At 42.1% G+C, this 20,587-nt stretch overlaps 1 protein-coding gene across 1 annotated transcript in view; it reads right to left on the minus strand.

Annotated features, from left to right (window-relative positions):
* Positions 1–20,587, minus strand: part of GPC3 (glypican 3) — a 625,714-nt gene that overhangs the window by 527,613 nt on the left and 77,514 nt on the right. The window contains exon 2 of the mRNA XM_088465838.1: positions 12,132–12,293. Within this exon, the coding sequence (XP_088321964.1) occupies positions 12,132–12,293 (162 nt within the window). The remainder of the gene's footprint in view (positions 1–12,131; positions 12,294–20,587) is intronic.

Here is a 20,587-nt window from a genome sequence, read left to right on the forward strand (position 1 = left end):
TCCACTCCTCCAAAGTCCATAGGGGCTGGCTGTGTTGTGCTGTGCTGCTATTGTCCATAGGGGCTGTGTCCACTCCTCCAAAGTCCATAGGGGCTGGCTGGGCTGTGTTGTGCAGTCAGTTGTCCATAGGGGCTGTGTCCACTCCAAAGTCCTGTGCAGTGTCCCAGTCCTAAAGGGGTGCTGTAGTGTTGCCCAGCGAGTGCTCTGTCCATCAGGGGTGCTCCCCCCAAGTGCAAAAAAATTAAATATTTTTTCTGTGTTTGTGAATTGCGTGCATCAACAAAGTAGCGCCAAGCATGCGCCTGTGTCATAAGTAAAGGGCCGGCTGGCTCGTCCGTTAAAGGGTGCTGTAACCTCCAAAGTGCACTCCAAACAAAATAAAAAAATATTTTCTGTGTTTGTGAGTTGTGTGCACTGTGGCTGCACGTGCATCAACAAAGGAGCAGCGCCAAGCATGTGCCTGTGTCCCATAAGTCTGTTAAAGGGTGGTGTGACCCCCAAAGTGCACTCCACAAAAAATAAACTATTCTTTTTTTTCTGTGTTTGTGTGCGAAATGTATGCGCAGTAGCCGCACGTGCATCAACACAGCAGCAGCGACAAGCGTGCGCCTGTGTCATAAGTCAAGGGCCGGTTGGGACATCTGGTCCGGACTGAAGGATGTGCCAACAATTTCTGACATGTCTACTGTCACTGCATATGATACTGTCACCACTGACAGAATGGTGGAGGAATTATTTTCTGTGTTTGTGAATTGTGTGCACTGTGGCTGCACGTGCATCAACAAAGGAGCAGCGCCAAGCATGTGCCTGTGTCATAAGTAAAGGGCCGGCTGGCTTGTCTGTTAAAGGGTGGTGTAACACTCAAAGTGCGCTCCACAGAAAATAAAAAATTCTTTTTTTTTTTCTGTCTTTGTGAATTGTGTGGGCTGTAGCCGCACCTGCATCCTCAAAGCAGCAGCGACAAGCGTGCGTCTGTCTGTTAAAGGATTACATCAGTGACAGCATCCAAGTAGGCATGTCAGACAGTCTGTACCTGTACTGGCAGGAAAAAGAGGCAATTTGGAGGCCCCTGTACAAACTGGCTCTATTATACCTGAGTTGCCCCCCCTCCAGTGTGTACTCCGAAAGAGTGTTTAGTGCAGCCGGGAACCTTGCCAGCGAAAGGCGTAGGAGGTTGCTTCCACAAAATGAATTAGCAACTCTTCCAGGGAGACTAGCCTCCAGAACGTACAGAGGGACCTGTGGTGGTGGATTCCAGGGGGGACGAATTAATACTCTGTGAGGATGAGGATGTACACAACACTGAAGAGGGTGAGGAATCGGTGAATGAGGAGGATGAGGACGACATCTTGCCTCCGTAGAGCCAGTTTGTGCAGGGACAGATTAATTGCCAGTTTGTTTAGTGGGGGCCCAAACGAACCCATCATTTCAGCCACAGTCGTGTGGCAGACCCTGGCGCTGAAATGATTGGTTTGTTAAAGTGTGCATGTCCTGTTTACACAACATAAGGGTGGGTGGAGGGCCCAAGGACAATTCCATCTTGCGCCTCTTTTTTTTCTTTGCATTATGTACTGTTTGGGGCCTAGTTTTTCAAACTGCCATCCTGTCTGCCACTGCAGTGCCACTCCTAGATGGGCCACGTGTTTGTGCCGCCCACTCGTGTCACTTAGCATAGTAATCCAACTACCTCGGTGCAACCTTTTGGACATAAAAACACTATTGTGAGGTGTGAGTTGTTCAGAATAGACTGGAAATGATTGGAAATTAAGGTTATTGAGGTTAATAATAGCATAGGAGCAGAAAAACCCACAAATTCTGTGATTTTAGCTGTTTTTATGCTTTTTTTTTTCAAAAAAATTCAGATCCAAAACACAAAACCCAGAACCCAAAACACGGAAGGGTGGTTTTGGCAAAACCAATCCAGATCCAAAACACGAAGAAAGATCCAGATCCAAAACCAAAACACAAAACACGAGTGGCCGGTGCACACCCATAATTTGGCCATGATCAATTTGTGTTCTCAAAAAAGAGTAATAGGTGGATAAAGCATGATTAGCTACTGGGGGGAGAGAAGTAGCTCATCTAATGGGTTATCCCAATCCACATCGGAAAACCACTTGGTGGTTGCAATAATATAATACTTTGCTTGCATATAAGCAAGTGGGTAAAAGCAGGACAATGGGAATTTCTCTATCGTTTCAGAATGAGTTAGAGGTCTTTTGGCCTGCTTGTCCAATAAAGCATTAATTGTCTTCAGACCCTGTTCATATAATCTCATAAAAGGGAAGGATGCCAGACCATATTGGAAATCAGGGTTCCCCAAAAAAGAAGAAAAGATAGATTTGTATGAATTTACATTCAGTTTGTGCCTCAGAATGTGCCATACTTTACGTGTGGACCAAAGTATTGGATTATCCTGGAGTTGCAACGAAACTTCAGCATCTTGTAGGTGTAAAAATCCTATTAAACTACAATCTGATAAAAAATGTTTTTCAAGCGAAGTATTAGCATACATATCTTGTCCATGTAGCCAATCCTTCAAGTATCGTAGTATGGCTGCGTGACTATTATATTTTAAAAACTAAATGTGTTCATATACTGTGCCTTTCAAACATCTGAATAATTTTGATTCCATACATTAAGGGTTTTTGCATCATTGCTATACATAGCTAGCTATAGCTGTTAATGAGGTTTCCTCCGATCTACTGACATTTAATGCTTGGTCAAGCACAGGGATAATAGCAAAAATGGAATGCAGAATAAAGCATGTTCAATTGAGACCGTACTCTGCAAGACATTTATGTAGAATATCCCTTTACTATAAGAATACATGCAACAGTCAGGCTTCATCTGAAAGACAATCAAATAATCTATAACGCACTACATGATACATATGGATGCTTTACACAGAAAACCAAAGTTCTGACCAAACACAACTACATATAGCCCAGTAATTAGCGGTGTTAAAGGTTACATAATTGGTTTTCCTATGAATACATGATTAGTTCCAATTCTAGCACAATAAAAAAACCCTGAAGGCACGTATAACATTATTGTGGTGAATGTTAAAGTAGCTACTGGGACATAAAATAGCTTAACATGAAATGGTAATGCTCATGGGCAGGTCTAGCAATGTACAGGCATCTCCATCCTCTCATCAACAACTGCAAGAGCAATGTAATAAGTTTGTCCTGGACGTACAGTATATCGGTGTTTGTTACCTGGTCACCGGTGGCAGTGGCATCGCCAGTGTCGTCTTCTGGAACCAGACGATCACGTGATGAGCTGTTCTGGTGGAGACGCCTGAGAAGCGACGTTACGGTGAGTATTCTTCCGCCATCCCCAACCCAAATCCCTAACGCTAACTGTCCACCTCGTGCTTTACCCTAACCTTCTCCCCCCCATAGCCTAATCCTAACACATTCTGTGGCATCTAAACCTAACCGTCAGCATTCCGAGAATAGCAACATTTACCATTGCAACATGTCCCCATTCTGATGATGTTGTCATGTTGAACCATGTTGACATTTTAATGTCGACCTTACGAATGTCGGCAAGGTAATTGTCGACCATGTGACCGGATCCCATCCAGTTCTACCTACAAGTTGTTGTGTTCCTTTTGATGTTAGGCATTGCAAACAAAAGTAAACCAGATTAAGTAATAATAAATGTCCCTCAGGATAAAAAAATAAAAACCAAGTAAATCTAAACTTTAAATCAATTAAAAAATAAAAATAGATTAAATACATTTATACCATTGAAAACTACTTGACAAATATTTTTTCTTGCATCATTTTAACAATGAGAAGCTCATAGGGAGCAGAGGCAGCCATTTTGTGGGATGAACCAATGCTCATTCTCTCAATTCACCAGGGATTATTGATATATCCAAGTGGTGATGTGTACACAGCCCATGCCTCTGGTGATGTCCTGGTGAATTCATAAGTTGCCTTCACATGAATTCTCATTCAGCTGTCAAAATGGATGATTCCAGTGTGTGCAGGCCAGAGACGTGCAGCCAGGATGTGCCCCCTCTGTCATACTCTTGACATTTTATATTAAAAGATTTAGAATAAAACAAAGATGATATTTATAACTTATAAACATTTTCTTTGTAATCATTTTTATAGTTAACACTCACCAGCTTTGTGGAGCTCTCTGGGACTGCAGGGAGACTAGAGATGAGGCAGCAACAGCCCAGCCTCGCTTCTGTGAAGTCAGACACTGCTTGCAGTGCTTGTGGTGGGGCCACACCACGTACAGTAAACTAATAGAGGCATGCCTCTGAATATGGGGAGGGCGTGCCTGGAGCACTGATGGACACCTTGGATGTGTAGTGCACTGCAGTGTTTAGAGATCGGAGCTGAGTCAGCAGCAACAACAGAAGACACAGTGATGCAGGTAGGAGAGTGTCATGTCATGTGACCAGGAAGTGCACTGCAGTGTTTAGAGATCGAAGCTCAGCAGCAAGACAAGACACAGTGATGTAGGTAGGAGAATCAATAGACACTGGAGCTTAGCAGAGTGAGAGGAGAGTTACAGTGAGTAAGGGGTGAGACCGGCTCCCAGCACTCAGACCCATCTCCATGTGTGCCTCCTCAGCCTTTGACCTCACTGCACGTCACTGGTGCAGGCTACAGATACACTTTACAATTGCTGTAAAACAAAACATCAGTGTAGATAGTACATTTAGAATAATACCAGAAATGCTGCGAGAGATAAATAAAAATGAATATATAAGATTGGCACCGAAAAAAATTATAATATAGTTTATTTAGAGCGGTGCACCAATGACACAAAGCAAAATGGGCTAGCTAAAGTAGTGTGGGACACCATTAGAGCATCCAATAGAGATTGTTTTTAAATGTATTCAATACTGGATGACCTAACAGTGCCGACTGTTCATCATGTAGCAAACTTGCCAAAGCATGTGTCAGGAAGTAGAACAATTATATTGGGTAGGTCTGGCATCCTTATTGTAGACAGGATAAAATTTAAGTTTAGACGATTACAGAATTCCAAGCAGCCTAAACAAACTTAAAAATAAATAAATAATAACTCAAACAATAACACACAAACAACGCTTAGACAATAATAGCTGTGCGTGTTATTATAAATAAAAGGTTTGGTTTCACTGGAACAACGAAACACCATTGGCACGGCCTTGCTTTACATATTGCAGCCATAGAAACATAGCACTGCAGGTCACAAAGAGTTAATATAGAAATATAAATTCTCGTATATACCTATTATTTTTTTATGTACAGTTGATGGGACGTTTTTACAGAAGCCATAAGAACTTTTATATGTCTTAAAGCTTTAATATATCCTTTTTACTACAATGTTTCAAGTCATTTCACATGTTAATTGACATTTCCTGGAAAAACATACATCAAAAGCATAATTTTATTTATAAAGTCACTAAAAACACTACGTAGCATGACTATAATTTATGGGCATTTAAATTTGGAGGCTGTGATCTTTTTGACTATGAAAAAAAGAGCCTGGGGGTGAAAAAGCTTTAAGTTCCTAATAAAGTTTGTTAAGCGAACACTGTAGCAGATATGCTTGAGTGAAATCCTGCAAATGCCAGCCGATTTCCCTTGGCCCTTGCTGAGGAAAAGCATTTGCCAATCTGAAATTTAATTTACTGGAAAATAACATCTGGATGTATTCTGCTCACATCAAATTAGAGGGCACAGTGTATGTGTGTAAAAGGGAATATACAAACATGCACTAAATGGGATATTAGTAATATACAGTAAGTATAATTAGAGCTAATTTGTTTTGTTTTATTTTGAACAAATAGTATTCAGTTATGAATGCTATCTCAGGAGCATAATTTAATCACCGTAGTTACTGCTGCCACATTTGCACTGGTGGAAGCTCTTATATTACATTTAGCAGATGTGAGAAAATCACTATGACTATCTACAACACTGAATGGTTAGCCATGATTATTATTATTATAGAAGTGTACCTGATGTCTACACACACTTGAAGGGCTGAGCCAATATCCTACCAATTAATTCATAAGGGACTATTGGCAGAGCCGTAACTAGACTTTTTGGTGCCCTGTGCCAGAAAGAGCAGAGTTGCACTACCCTAGTTACCGCCCTGACTATTGGCATTACTGCACATGAGATCCTAGTGAACTGGCAGATTGCATTCCCACGAAAAATAGCTGTGCTCGCAACATGTACACTATAATAACATGGAAATGTAGCATATCATTTTCACCATCTTCTCCAAGCTAAAGGCCTTATTCAGACTTGGGAATAGAAAGAGATATCTCTCTCAACTGATCATCTTGGTGAAACCATGCTGCACTGCAGGTGGGGCAGATTTAAAATGTGCAGAGAGATTTAGATTTGGGAGGAGTGTTTCCACACTAACATCTAAATTGTAGAGTAATAATAAAGCTGTGCAGTCAGGGCCGGATCAAAGCTTGTGGGGGCCCTGGGGCAACTGAGTTGTGGGGGCCCCATCAATAACACGCAGCGACTACTATTCCGCTTAAGCCGAGTACACGCTAGACAATATGATGTCCGATCCGGTGGATTGGACAACATATCATGCACATCGGCAAGTGTGTACCCACTATGTCGCTGACGTCGCCCGTCAGACCTGCAAGCAGGTCCAAAGAGCAATATCATCAGCGGGGCCATGCTGCTGAATGCAGCATGCCCCTGCTGTTACACCGTCGCACTTGCCAATGTCAGGACCCGCCGCACGAGACATTGCGCTGGGTACACATCATTTAATGTGTACCCAGCCTTACCTTCTCTGGACTCTCCACTGACTGGCAAAGTCGCAGCATACTACATCATGTCCGCGACACTGCTGGGAACCGACTCCCGGCAGCATAGCAGCCATGATCTAATATACTGCCAGGGAAAAATGCAGGATTTTGAGTGGGGAATATAAATATATAGATAGGCTAGATATATATAGAGATAATTTTAGATAGATAGATAGATAGATAGATAGATAGATAGATAGATAGATAGATAGATAGATAGATAGATATGAGATATGTAGATAGATAGATAAAATAAGATAGATAGATTTATAGCTAGAGAAAGATATAGACAGATATATATATAAATTAAATTAGTGGTGCAGACTTCATTGTGGGGAAATGGATTCTGCCTTCCACATTTGAAACTGTCAGCCACCCCTCCTAAAGTGCGGCAAGGACAAGCTTTCTACTTAGATAAGAAAAATTATAGCTATATTATAATATACAGGTTGAGTCTCCCATATCCAAATATTCCGAAATACGGAATATTCCGAAATACGGAATAATTTTGGCATGACTGAGATAATAAAACCTTTGATTTTTGATGGTTCAATGTACACAAACTTTGTCTAAGGCACAAATTATTACAAAATATGGTATAAAAATACCTTCAGGCTGTGTGTATAGGGTGTAAATAAAACAAATTTATTTCATGTATGTACACAAACTTTGCTTGAGCCACAAAAGTATTGAAAATATTGTATAAAATGAGCTGCAGGCTGTGTGTATAAGCTCTATATAACACATAAATGTATTCTGTATGTATACTGGGGTCCCATTCCCAAGATATTTCATTATGATATACAATTATTCCAAAATACGGAATATTCCGTTATCCAAAATACCTCTGGTCCCAAGCATTTTGGATATGGGAGACTCAACCTGTATACATAATTATATATATATATATATATATATATATACAAATACTTGCCGACAATCAGCTCCAGCCTTCCGGGAGGGAGCTGATTGTCGGCTAATAGCAGGGGGCGGGCCGGCCATTGGGGTGGAGCGGCCATTTGGTGGCACACTGGGGGCGGGGCCGCACGATCGCGTCATCGTGACTCCGCCCCTCTTCACAATGCTGTTATTTTCAGCATTGTGAAGCAGGGGGCGGGGCCACGATGACGCGATTCTGCGTGAATCGCGTCACCGGGCCCCCCGCTGCGGGGGTTTCCGTTTTTTTCAGGAGGGAGGTAGGGAGGGTCGCAAGCTTCCAGGAGGCTTGCCTGCCTTTCCGGGGGGCCAGGAGCGGCACCCGAAAATCGGGAGGCTCCCGGCCAAATCGGGAGGGTAGGCAAGCCTGTATATATATACACAGTATAGACAGAGATAGGGGTGGAAGAGAGGGAGGACAGGGAGGGGGGAAGAGAGACAGAGAGAGGGAAAAGAGAGAGAGGGAGGAGAGGGACAGGAAATAGAGAGAGAGGGATGGAGGAGAGAGACAGAGAGGGGAGTAAGGGAATTGAGGGAGAGAGAGGAAGGAATGGACAGAGGGGAAGAGCGAGAGAAGGAAGCAGGAGAGAGGGGGTAGACATACCTGTTGCAGCTGCAGGAGCCATCTGCTTTCTTATGGGGGCGGGCACTTCACTACATTAGGCCCCACCCCCTACACATGCACCCACGAATCGCGGGGATATTTCAACAAGGGGGCGGGGCTTCTAGATGCAGCCACTAGAGGTCCATCAACCAGTGTCCTGACGCTGACTGTCAGTGTGCTGTTTGTTTGTATTATTCTGCTGGAAGCCGGCCAGGGTGAGTGGCCAGCTTCCGATCAATATCTGCGGCAGTGTGGGGGCCCCCAAGGTGTGGGGGCCCATGGACGACTGCCCCGTCCGCCCCTCCTATAATCCGGCCCTGTGTGCAGTATTCGTGGGCTACATGCAAAATCAGTCAGTATTTACCCCACATGTAAAAAAAATTATGTATTTACACCCCTTGCACTGCAATATGGTTTGTTCAGGTTCACAGTTGAGAGAGATATCTCACTCTATTCCCAACTCTGAATCAGGCCCTGAGTGCGGGATGCATTAAGCAGTGCATCGTGGATGCGGTACATCCCACCACTTATTGCGTATATACCGGCATTAATAATGCCGGTATGTATCTAGAAATGCGATTAAAATCGCAAAGGACAGCTCCCCATAAGAGTTCTTTGCGATTGAAGGATTTCCGGGTTTATGACCCAGGAGTCCTTCTGCGCATACGCAGAATGACGTGCATGCCACAGAGGAATCCGATTGGTTCCCCATCAGAAGCAAATGCTGAAAGAAGCCCATAGGCTTCTATTGGGCAACGCTATCTGCAGACCGGGTCCAGGCTCCGAAATGTATTGCATTCCGGAGCTTAGTACATATGGGAATGCGGTCAAAACTCAGAAAACAGGGATTTTCAGAGTTTTGACCACATTTCAGGCTTAGTACATCCTGCCCTTATTTTGCGAATATCCATCACTCTGACTATCTCTCCAATGGTTGGAGAGTTATGGCATGGGTTTCTTCTGTAATGTAGGATTAGATAAACATTTTAAAGTCATAATTTTCTATTGTTTACTTTAATATAGAAAATTACAGTTTCAAGATGCTACAATGTGGTATTCAAGCAGCTCTATGACCACACTGAGGGATATTTACTAGCAATGAACCTAGATTAACATAATCTAGTTGCACTCAGTGCTCCCAAGAGAACTATCAGGGCCGAATACTATGGGTACTAGAGTGGCCACTCCCCTTCGTGAATAGCCGCACCCTATGCAGGAGATGTGCCACAGCTGTAAGCCAAAGGGTTGCGGGTATACGCCATATTGGGGGCATGCTTACAAATTCCTAGCAATGTGATATATAATAGCACAAATGTGTCCACATGGCATACAGAGATGCCAGTCGACATGCTATGTACAAGATATGACAGGCTTCAAATTGATAGCTGCAAAGATTGAGTCCAGTGCAATCGCCATTAAAACACACAAGGGATGCTAAGATATGTATAAACTCCTGTATGTAATGGGTTGGGGTCTGATGCCAGTACTTACTATCAGTGGGCTCGATTCAATTGAACGCGAATTAAATAGCGCCGGGAGGGAGCTCCCAGAGCTATTCAATTCAGCGCGTTAAGGATATCTGACAATAGTACAGGCGCGATGCTGTTTTCTTCCCTTAGCTCCGGGGAAACAGCATAGCGCCAGGAAATTTAGTCGTAGAATGCCCGTTCTCGAGACTAAGCACCCTATTTAAGGCGCGAGGGGCGGCAGAACGCGCATTCTCCGACCTAACAGTGCGCAGAATTGAATAGCTCTGGGAGCTCCCTCCCGGCGCTATTTAATTCGCGGTCAATTGAATCGAGCCCAGTGAGTTACATATAAAAAGCACTACAGCCTTGTAACTTTATATATTAATTATAAGAGCCTTTCATGGGGTTTGAATATCCTTATAATACAGGAAGTTAATCCTATCTTATAGAATAACCCTTGCTGGCAATCAAAGTGGCCCTGACATCTAAACAAAGTGGCAGCCATGTTGGGGGCAAAACCATTTTGAATGTTTTTGATTAGCCTACAATAAGGGCCGGTGCAAGGTGTCTGGGCACCCTAGGTGACATTTCATCTACTGCCCCTGCTCCCTCCAATACTATGTCACACATTAGTGATGCCAATTTATAATATGCTACACAGCAGTGTCCCAAATTCATAATATACTATATAGAAATGCCCCAACTAATATGCCACACAGCAGACCCCCAAATCATACTGTGCCTCATAACACTGCCCCCAATTCATAATATGCCATAAACCTGTGCCACAAATTCATTGTATGCTACATAGCTGTATTCCCAATTTATAATTATACTATACATCAATGCCTCCAATACATATGCCACAGAGCTGTGCACCAATGCCACTGCCGTGAATTTTCCTATACAATGCCCCTAATACATTTGCCACACATGTGCCCCAACTTCTTTATATGCCATACAGCTGTGCCCACATTAGATTATGCCACACACCCATGCCCCAATATATATTTATGACACACATCTGTTGCCTATCATACAGTATGTCAACACCAATTAACCCCCCCAACACACATACACCTCACCCTGCCAGTACTCATTAAACCTACACTTACCCTGTCAGCACTCAATAAAACCACCCCCACCCGCACACACACCACCCCTCACCAACACACAATAAACCCGTCTGCACTCATTAACATACACACCTGCATCAGCCTAGGTCATCAAAAGACCCAGCCGGGACTGAGAGACATCCTTTTTTTATATGGACTCAGCGGCGCCCTCCAGTGGCTGGCGCCCCTAAGCAGTCGTCTAAAGCTGCATAATGGTAGCACTAGCCCTGCCTACAATATGGCTGCAACCACTGTGTGGACACCACGTACATTTTATCTTCTGTAGCCAGCACACATTGTATACTTCTTAACTAGTGATAGTGTAAATGTTTCCAGTCATACCGCACAATCAATTCTCCACAGCACCAGGTAATACAGGAACAAGAGACTGTGGTAACAGCTTGTACAGTAGATCATCTTTTCTCCTTCATTTTCTTTCTTTATAACAAATCGTATAGAAAACGCAGCAGTGGCTACACCCTGGCCTGCACATATAAACAAGCAAAGCCTGATTTTCCATATCAGCAGATGTTATTCTGTGCAGCTTTGCTTAGAGCTGTACCACAATTCCTTGCGTTTATCAGTATATCAGGAACCTGCATAAAAATGGATATTTACAAATCATTTTATTAGCAAGCGGGTTGCAATGTTACCTGACTTCAGATGCATCTCTGCTGAAAAGGAAGGGTGCTACCTCCAGTCAACAGAATTAAATACCTGCACCTCTGAGGGGGAAGCACAACTAGCAGGACAGTCCCCTCAAATTGGGACAGTTAGGGGTTGCACTATCTAATGCACAACTATGCAAGCTCATCAGCTGTCTGCAGTGTAACGGGTCTGCACGCTTGTTAGACAAATGAACCTACATATAATAGTTTAATTTATTTCAGAAAGACTATTTAGCTTGCTTATGCATAGGTTTTAATATACGTTCATACCAAACTGCGGATTACTTTTAATGAATAAATATTAGTGGAGTCGTGGTTACAGAAGCTTTAACGATTCCCAGGCCTAGGTGAATGGTGCAAATTCACAGCAATCACGGAAAATGGGAATTTACTGCATAATTATTTACTATGATAAAATACATATCCGGAAAAAGTATGGTTCATGCAGCTCAGGTAAAACTGGTCGACTTCCTGAGCAATGGCACATAACACGGAAACAACGTTTTCTGACAGATATCACCATGTTGTTCAACATACCTTGGAATATGGCCGCGTTTTGAATAATCAGGAACTTTATCTTAGCGCTGGCGGACTGAATGAGCTGTTCCATGTTTACACGAGATGCCATCTGATATCTCTCCTCCATTTTCTTTGAGCAGCAGGTTGGGGTTTTAGTGACACAGACTTGTAGATCTGACCCTACAGAATATAAACATGATCAGTTGTTAAAGTATTTGGCTGTCAACGTCTTTTCATCTTAAGAGTACATACTGTATAAAGCAATAATATCCACTAATTTACCATATTTTTGATAAATTGTGAACTTTAATACATAACACTCATTTTGAGCCACAACGGACCTTATTTACAAAACCCTTTGGTTTTATCACTGTGCACCAAAATCATCGACTCAATGCATATTAAGGTGCATGCCCACTCTCAGGAAAACTCCTCCGCAAACTACTGGTTCATCTAAGTGGAAATGTGGGAAGGTAGATACAGCATATTCAACAAGGACAGGGTCCCCCCCACTGTCCTCCGATCCTTATTACCATATCTGGATGAGGAAAGGGATGACTGATAGAAAATAAAACAGAATTAATTATTTCCGCACTAAAGCATGGTTTTCTTTAATGATTTTTTTTTTCCTTTTATGTTTTTCCTTATGCATTAATTTTTAATTATAATCATTATCTATTTTCTTTTAATTGGATCTGAACTCTAACATGCATACTGTATATATCAATATTATTTTTACTACATTTCTCTGAAAATGGGTGTTTTCATGCCCTTTTCACATTATTTTAGTGTATTGCATGGCAGAAGGGACCCTGACCGGACTGTTGTGCCAATGAAGATTTTTAATAGATAGTCTCAAAACAACATTTTTGATAAATAGGCCCCTACTTCTAGCTTCATTGGGGGCATTGGTGCTGCAATTATTACATGTGTTTTCTGTGTTAGAAGCTTTTTTTGTTGTCCCCACAGTCATTTTATACTTATGCTTAGTAAAAGAAGGAGTGATCATATGGGCACCATACTTAATAAATGTATGTGTGTATTTGTTTTAATAATATATATTATATATTTCCTATTTTCCTTTGTTAAAAGGGTTTATTTCAGTGCAATGTTTGACTGTTCCTTGGTAGTGATATTGGGCTCTATTTACTACAATCCGCATTTGTAATGCAGATTGTAGTGTGATATTACCGACTGAATTCTCAAGATCACAGGGATTTACTACAAATCCCTTGCAGGGGCAGAGCTTGCGATAAAGCTCTGTCCCTACGAATCCCCTCCGCACACTTATCACGGTATTTTCGCAAAAATGACTGTGACAAGTGCCGATGCATGCACCAACCGACCATCGCTAGGCCCTGCCCCCCGGCACTAATTTCCACCCCCCGCCCCCCGGGACACCCCCTACCTTAATTACTCTTACCTGCAGTCATCGGTGCTATGGTGATGTCTTCCGTGGCTCCGGCCAGCTGACATCCCATACTGCACTGGGACTCTGTCAGGTGATGACCGGGCACCAGTGTAGGCTGGGAGACCAGCTGACTGGAGGGCAGACATCACGGGAGCCCCGAACTCCAGTCCCTGGACTCTGGTAAGTTTTTTTTTTTATACAGGTTGAGTCGCCCATATCCAAATATTCCGAAATATGGAATATTCCGAAATACGGAATAATTTTGGTATGACTGAGATAATGAAAACTTTGATTTTTGATGGTTCAATGTACACTTTGTCTAAAGGGGGGTATCCACTAGACGATAAAGTTGAACGATTGAACGATAATGATAAAATCGTTCGATAATCGTCTGAACATCGTTTGAACATCGTTTGCAAATCGTGCAGTAATTGTTTCTAACGATGTACGATGCGCGCTCCCGCTGGTCGTTTGATCGTCTCCTCCATCGACTGAACATGCAGGTCAATTTCACTTGATTGCGTACAAATCGTTTACACATCGTTTACACATCGTTTACACATCGTTCACGCTGAACGATCAAACGACGAAACCACTATCTGCCAACTATAGCTGAAAACTCTCAATCACAGATTAAAACAACATAGTTTATTGTTATATCTTTTGCAAATCGTTTGCATATCTTTTGCAAATCTTTTGCAAATCTTTTGCAAATTGTTCAGAGTGGAAGATCATATTTCAAGGGAAACTTCAAGGGAAAATCGTTAAGATGTTGGACAGTAATAAAATCGTCTAGTGGATGCCCCCCATTAGGCACAAAATTATAAAAAATATTGTATAAAATTACCTTCAGGCTGTGTGTATAAGGTGTATATGAAACAGGAATGAATTTAATTTCTCTACACAATCTTTGCTTATGCCACCAAATTATTGAAAACATTGTATAAAATTACCTGGTAAGTTTTTTTTTATACAGGTTGAGTCTCCCATATCCAAATAATCCGAAACACGGAATAATTTTGGTATGACTGAGATAATGAAAACTTTGATTTTTCATGGTTCAATGTATACAAACTTTGTCTAAGGCACAAAATTATAAAAAATATTGTATAAAATTACCTTCAGTCTGTGTGTATAAGGTGTATATGAAACAGGAATGAATTTCATTTCTGTACACGAACTTTGCTTATGCCATCAAATTATTGAAAATATTGTATAAAATTACCTGCAATTACCTGTGTTTATAAGGTGTATATAACAAGTAAATGCATTCTGTGTGTATATTGGGGTCCCATTCCCAAGATATTTCATTGTGATATGCAAATATTCCAAAATACGGAGTATTCCGTTATCCAAAATAGCCCTGGTCCCAAGCATTTTGGATATGGGAGACTCAACCTGTACTATTTTTTTTCTTTTTTTTTAGCAGAGATCAGCGTGCGGTCTGTTTAGACCACACAGCTGATCACTAGGGCTGGCTCTGGGCTCTGCTCTGCCCGTTAGAGCAGAGCTAGAGTCCGGTAACAGGGGGAGACCCTGGATAACGCCACCTCCAGGTGGCATTATTATCATCGGGCTTCCCCCGGTATTTTTTCACAATTTATTTTTAGTAACTTTGGCCAGGTCCCAACTTGGTACTGTGAACAAGCCTGTCATCTGCGAAACGCGCGTCAGACACTTTCGGGTCACGTGATGCGCACACGTGACACCGGCTCTGCGATCATACAACACAGCGGCATGCACTAGCTCCACCGACATCTCTGCAGATGACATTCCTGGACCACACGCTGATCAGGTAAGTGGCGCACACCCCTGCATTGCCTAGCGCAGTGTTGGCTAACCTTGACACTCCAGCTGTTATGGAACTACATAACCCAGCATGCACTGCTACAGTTTTGCTATTAGGGCATGCTAAAACTGTGGCAGGGCATGCTGGGATATATAGTTCCACAACAGCTGGAGTGTCAAGGTTAGCCATCACTGGCCTAGCGCATCAGGGCAGACGGCCACGAGTCGTGACAGCTATTTACCTACCATTATCACACACACTGCTGGACTTCTTTCATACTGTAGCACATCTATTACCACTTGAGAGACATTTTGCTGTTGCATTTTTTCCTCTATGTTATCCTCATGTAACAATATTGACCAGTATTATTTACATGAAAGTGTGCTACACTCATTTGAATATTTATATTCTTTTTGGGTCCAGTTACATGTAAATTCTCGGTATGGGGTGTTTAGGAGCAGTGACACCTATACCTAATGTGTATTGGAACATATAATTATTGATTAAATATATTACAGATACATTTGCATGATCCACTGGTTATTTAGAGATCTTTATTTTGACTAGGTATATGCTTAAGTGCATGCAGGCATAAGTGCACATATATATTGATTCCTTCTTCCCTGAGGGGAGTAAAATTAAGATACCATAATATTAGACATATATATGTATTTATTGAATTTCTTGATGTTAACAAGCCTAGACTGATTTATTGGCGAAACAATAACGCTGTGGTTAAATAGCACACAGAAACATTGTTTCAATAATTCAATAATTATTTCGCTTGGCTTTTACTAATACTGACAGGAGAATACACATCTCCGTTTTCAGAAAATATATCTCCCTTGATCCATGTATTATATATTGTTTGTTTGTGTGTTGATTTACCGCTGCTCACTTCTTTTTGAGAATACATAATAAAAGTTTATTTTTAGTAGGTTTAACTGACCATAAAATCTCTATACCTATAGTGTACCCCCAAAAAAGGTCCCTTTCTTTTCTTTTCCTTCTGGTTTATAAGTTGTAAATTGACTCTGGGGAGCACCATGGACTTACCAAACAACAGGTCTGCTTGACTGAGGTCTCACAAACATTTTTTGGGAATATTATGGATATGTGTATGTTTATCTATGTAGTCCGTTCGTAGGTTTATTTAAGAGATACATAATTTTTGATACAGCAGCAGAATTTTTTCAGTGCGGTTCCTATTTTCTTTTGAGTCCCAGGTTTCAACCAATTAGATATGGAGGCCTCAAATTTGGGAAGTTTTGCATAGCCCACAATGGCAGAGATCCTGACAGCAATTCACAGGGGCTTTTTCAGGATCTTTCACTTGCAGTTGCTGGGGGTGAAACGGGGTTTGTCCCTTTTGCTCTGCTTAGAGATATGCTTATTTTCAGCAAGTGCCAAATTCCAAACTTCTTTACGAAGTTCTTTAAGAACCATCCTTTTCATTCTCTACAGATGCTATTCGCATCTTCCAATCTGTTCACCTTCATTTAACGGTCATCTATCGCCCCCCAGGTCCTAGCTCCAAATTCCTTGACAACTTTGCTTCCTGGCTACCTTACTTCCTCTCTTCAGACCTTCCCTCCCACGGTGACTTCTATATTCCTATTGATGCTGCCACTAACCCCTCTGCCACTAAACTGCATATGTTCACTTCATCACTTGGTCTTTCTCAATGGATATCTTCACCTTCCCATTTGAGTGGAAACTCACTTGATTTGGTCTTCACTCATGGTTGTGAGCTCTATGATTTCACTAATACCCCATTCCCTCTCTCTGCCCATCATATTCTCTCTTAAATTATCCTTTACTCCTTCTCCGCCTCTGCCTCCCAAGGCTACCATCACTGGTGTAACCTTGAGGCTATAGACACTGTATTCTTATTCTCCCTACTCGACTCACTTCTATCCCCCATTGTCTCTCTCTCTCTCTCTCCTGCCCTGACCAAGCATTTTCTGTATAAAATGTCTCCCTTCATTCGGCTCTTGACTCTGTTGCTCTGGTGGTTATTTATCACCTTCACATATCCTCACCTCAAACTTAGCATTCAAAAAGCACAGATACCTGCAAAAGTGCTCACAAACCACTGAGCGACATTGGAGGAAATCTCGCTCCAATGCAGACTTCCCCTATTTCAAATAAATGCTGTCAACCTACAGTCCTGCCTTTTCCTCTCTGAACAGTCCTCCAACCCCTGTCATCTCTTCAACACTTTCAACTCCCTCCTCTGCTCCCCCTCCTCCTCGCCTCCCCTCCTCACTCTCTGCCCTTGACTTCGCCACCCACTTCACATCTAAAATAATATCCATACTTCATGACATCACATCCCATCAGACCCTCACCACCCTATCCCCTTCTTTCCCAGCCTGCCTATCCCAATCTATTTTGCCAATTCTGACTTCATTATCCCCAGGTTATGGAGATGAACTCACGGCCCTTATCCGGGTTCCCGCCCTTCTACCCCCCCCCTTGACCCTATCCCTTCCTGACTTCTCCACTCCCTTTCTCCTGATGCCAGTTCCCATCTTGCCCATCTCTTCATCTCTTCCTCACATAAGGAACTGTCCCCTCTGCATTCAAGCATGCCCTTTTTTCCTCATTCTTAAAAAAACACCATTGACCCTGACTCTCTATAATTGCTGCCCCATCTCTCTCCTCTCCTTTGCCTCCAAACTCCTTGAGCATATTGTCTACAACCGCCTTTCTTTCCTCACACTCCCTGCTCGACCCAATTCAGTCTTGCTTTTATCCTCTCCACTTCACAGAAACGGCCCTCACTAGAGTCAGCAATGACCTCCTTGCTGTCAAATTCAAGGGCCACTACTCCCTCCTCATCCTCCATGACCTATCTGCTACGTTTGACACTCTGGACCACCCTCTCCTCCTGCAAATTCTTCATTCCCTCAGTCTGTGAGATACTGCCCTCTCCTGGCTGTCCTCTCTCAGTCTCCTCGCATGACTACACTTCTCTCCCACTTACTCTACCAGTAGGTGTCCCCCAAGGTTCTGTTCTAGGTCCTCTCCTATTCTATCTTTATACATCCTCTTTATGCGAGCTCATCAGTCCTTTTGGCCTCCAATATCATCTCTATGCTGATGACACTCAGATCTACCTCTCCTCCCCTGACCTTTCCCCCTCTCTCCTCACTTGTATCTCCAGCTGTCTCTCTGACATTTCCTTTTGGATGGCCTAGCGCTTTCTTAAACTTAACATGTCTAAGACTGAGCTGATAATCTTCCTACCCTCCCATATTATCTCGCCTTTCACAATTTCACTATCTATTGATAGCACCACCATCTCCTCTAGTCTGCAAGTGCGCTGTCTTGGAGTTATTCTCTCACTTCTCCCTCTCCTTCAACCCACACATTCAGTATCTTTTGTATTCCTGTTGTTTCCATCTTAGAAATATCTCCAGGATCAGACCCTCTCTCACCCTGGAAGTAATTAAGACCCTAATCCACTCACTGGTCATCTCCCGTCTGGACTAATGTAACCTCCTCTTATCTGGCCTCCCTTACTCCTACCGTTCTCCACTCCAATCTGCCCTCAATGCTGCTGTCCGGCTCATCTTCCTCTCCAAACATACATCTGCCTTCCCTCTCCTACAAGCAATACACTGACTCCTCTTCTACAAAACCCAATTCAAATTCATTACTCTTACTTACAAAGCCGTCACCGAATCCTCTCCCGTTTACATCTCGTACCTTATCTCCCATTGTATCGACATGAGAATGTTGACATGGTCATAATGTCAATACATTCATAATGTCGACATTGACATTATATGGACATTTTTCAGAATGTGTACATGATTTTTTTTGTACGGATTCTGTCCCTATCTGTAACAGTAACCCAACGCTAATCCCAATTGCAACGTTAACCCAAAGGCTCCTAAAATGTTGACACGGTCAATGTTGACATTTCTTATGCCGACATTCTGTCAGGTGTCGCATTTTGCAGGTCTTGACATTAGTTATCTTGACATTTCGACCATATCGACATCTTCAATGTAGACCTTTTGCGGTCAACATTGTGAACGTTGACACCTCAGCAGTAATAAACAGTGACCCCCTTATAACTATACACAGTCAGTATTATTTTAACGAAGCTACACTGTACACACAGAACTCGGCTAGACACTCCAGTTAAGATTGAATAAATATTTAGTGCGCTTTAAGCCTCCCTATCTGCCAAGCTACGGGCACAGAAGGTATTCCAGTAGTCATGTGTATGCATATTTGCCTACTTTTAAAAAAGCATTTCAGGGAGATTGTGAAAGCACATCAAAAATGTAAACGAGCCCCAAAGTTAGTAAGATATACTTGTTGAGGAAAACACTAATACTTTTCAGAAAATGTAGCCATAAGGATCATTGTGCCTTATAAAACCAATGCAGGGAATTTATACTAATGATCCCATATATACACACACATACATACATAATGGGAGTAAGGCGCAAACAGGGAGATTGCTAGGGGTGTACTTACTAAAGTGAGTTTTTAGAAGTGGAGATGTTGCCCATAGCAACCAATCTGATTCTAGCTATTATCTTCTAGAAGGTGCTAGATAAATGTAAGTAGAATCTGATTGGTTACTATGGGCAGCAACTCCACTTCTAAAAACCTGCCCTTTAATAAATATACCCCCTAGTCTCTTCGGGGAGTCAGGGAGATTGCTACTATTTCAGGGAGTCTCCCTGACAATCAAGGAGAGTTGGCAAGTATGTATATAGGAAAAGCCCAGATATTTTAGCCCTCTATTTGCTGCTGAGCTGTTATTACAGAAGATTTGCCTACATCAATTAAATACTCCATTAAAGTGAAATTTGCCAAGCTTTACTTTTTTCAGTAGCACTGATCAATATGGATGTCAAGCTGCCGGATAAAGGGGCATATTTATTAACATTATTTTTACTAAAATAATGTGAAAACGGGTGTTTTCACACTCTCTTCCCATTATTTTAGTAACACATGAATGTATTAAAAGGGCAATCTGAGTAGTTTTCGTGAAAAACTACTCCAATCCCTTCAATTTACATATTTTTAGTAGGGATGTGTTTGCCGACCCCTGTGTTTTCATTTTGGATCTGTATCTCCTTTGTGTTTTAGATCTGGATTGGTTTTGCCAAAACCGCCCTTGTCTGGTTTGGTTTTGGATCTATATTTATTTTCAAAAATTGATAAAAAAAACTGCTAAAATCACATAATTTGGGCTTTTTTTTTTGTTCCTATAATATTAACCTCAATAATATTAATTTCCAGTCA

Source organism: Taudactylus pleione, unplaced genomic scaffold, assembly GCF_031769625.1.
Source record: "Taudactylus pleione unplaced genomic scaffold, aTauple2 ptg000064l, whole genome shotgun sequence".
Lineage (NCBI taxonomy): Eukaryota > Metazoa > Chordata > Amphibia > Anura > Myobatrachidae > Taudactylus > Taudactylus pleione.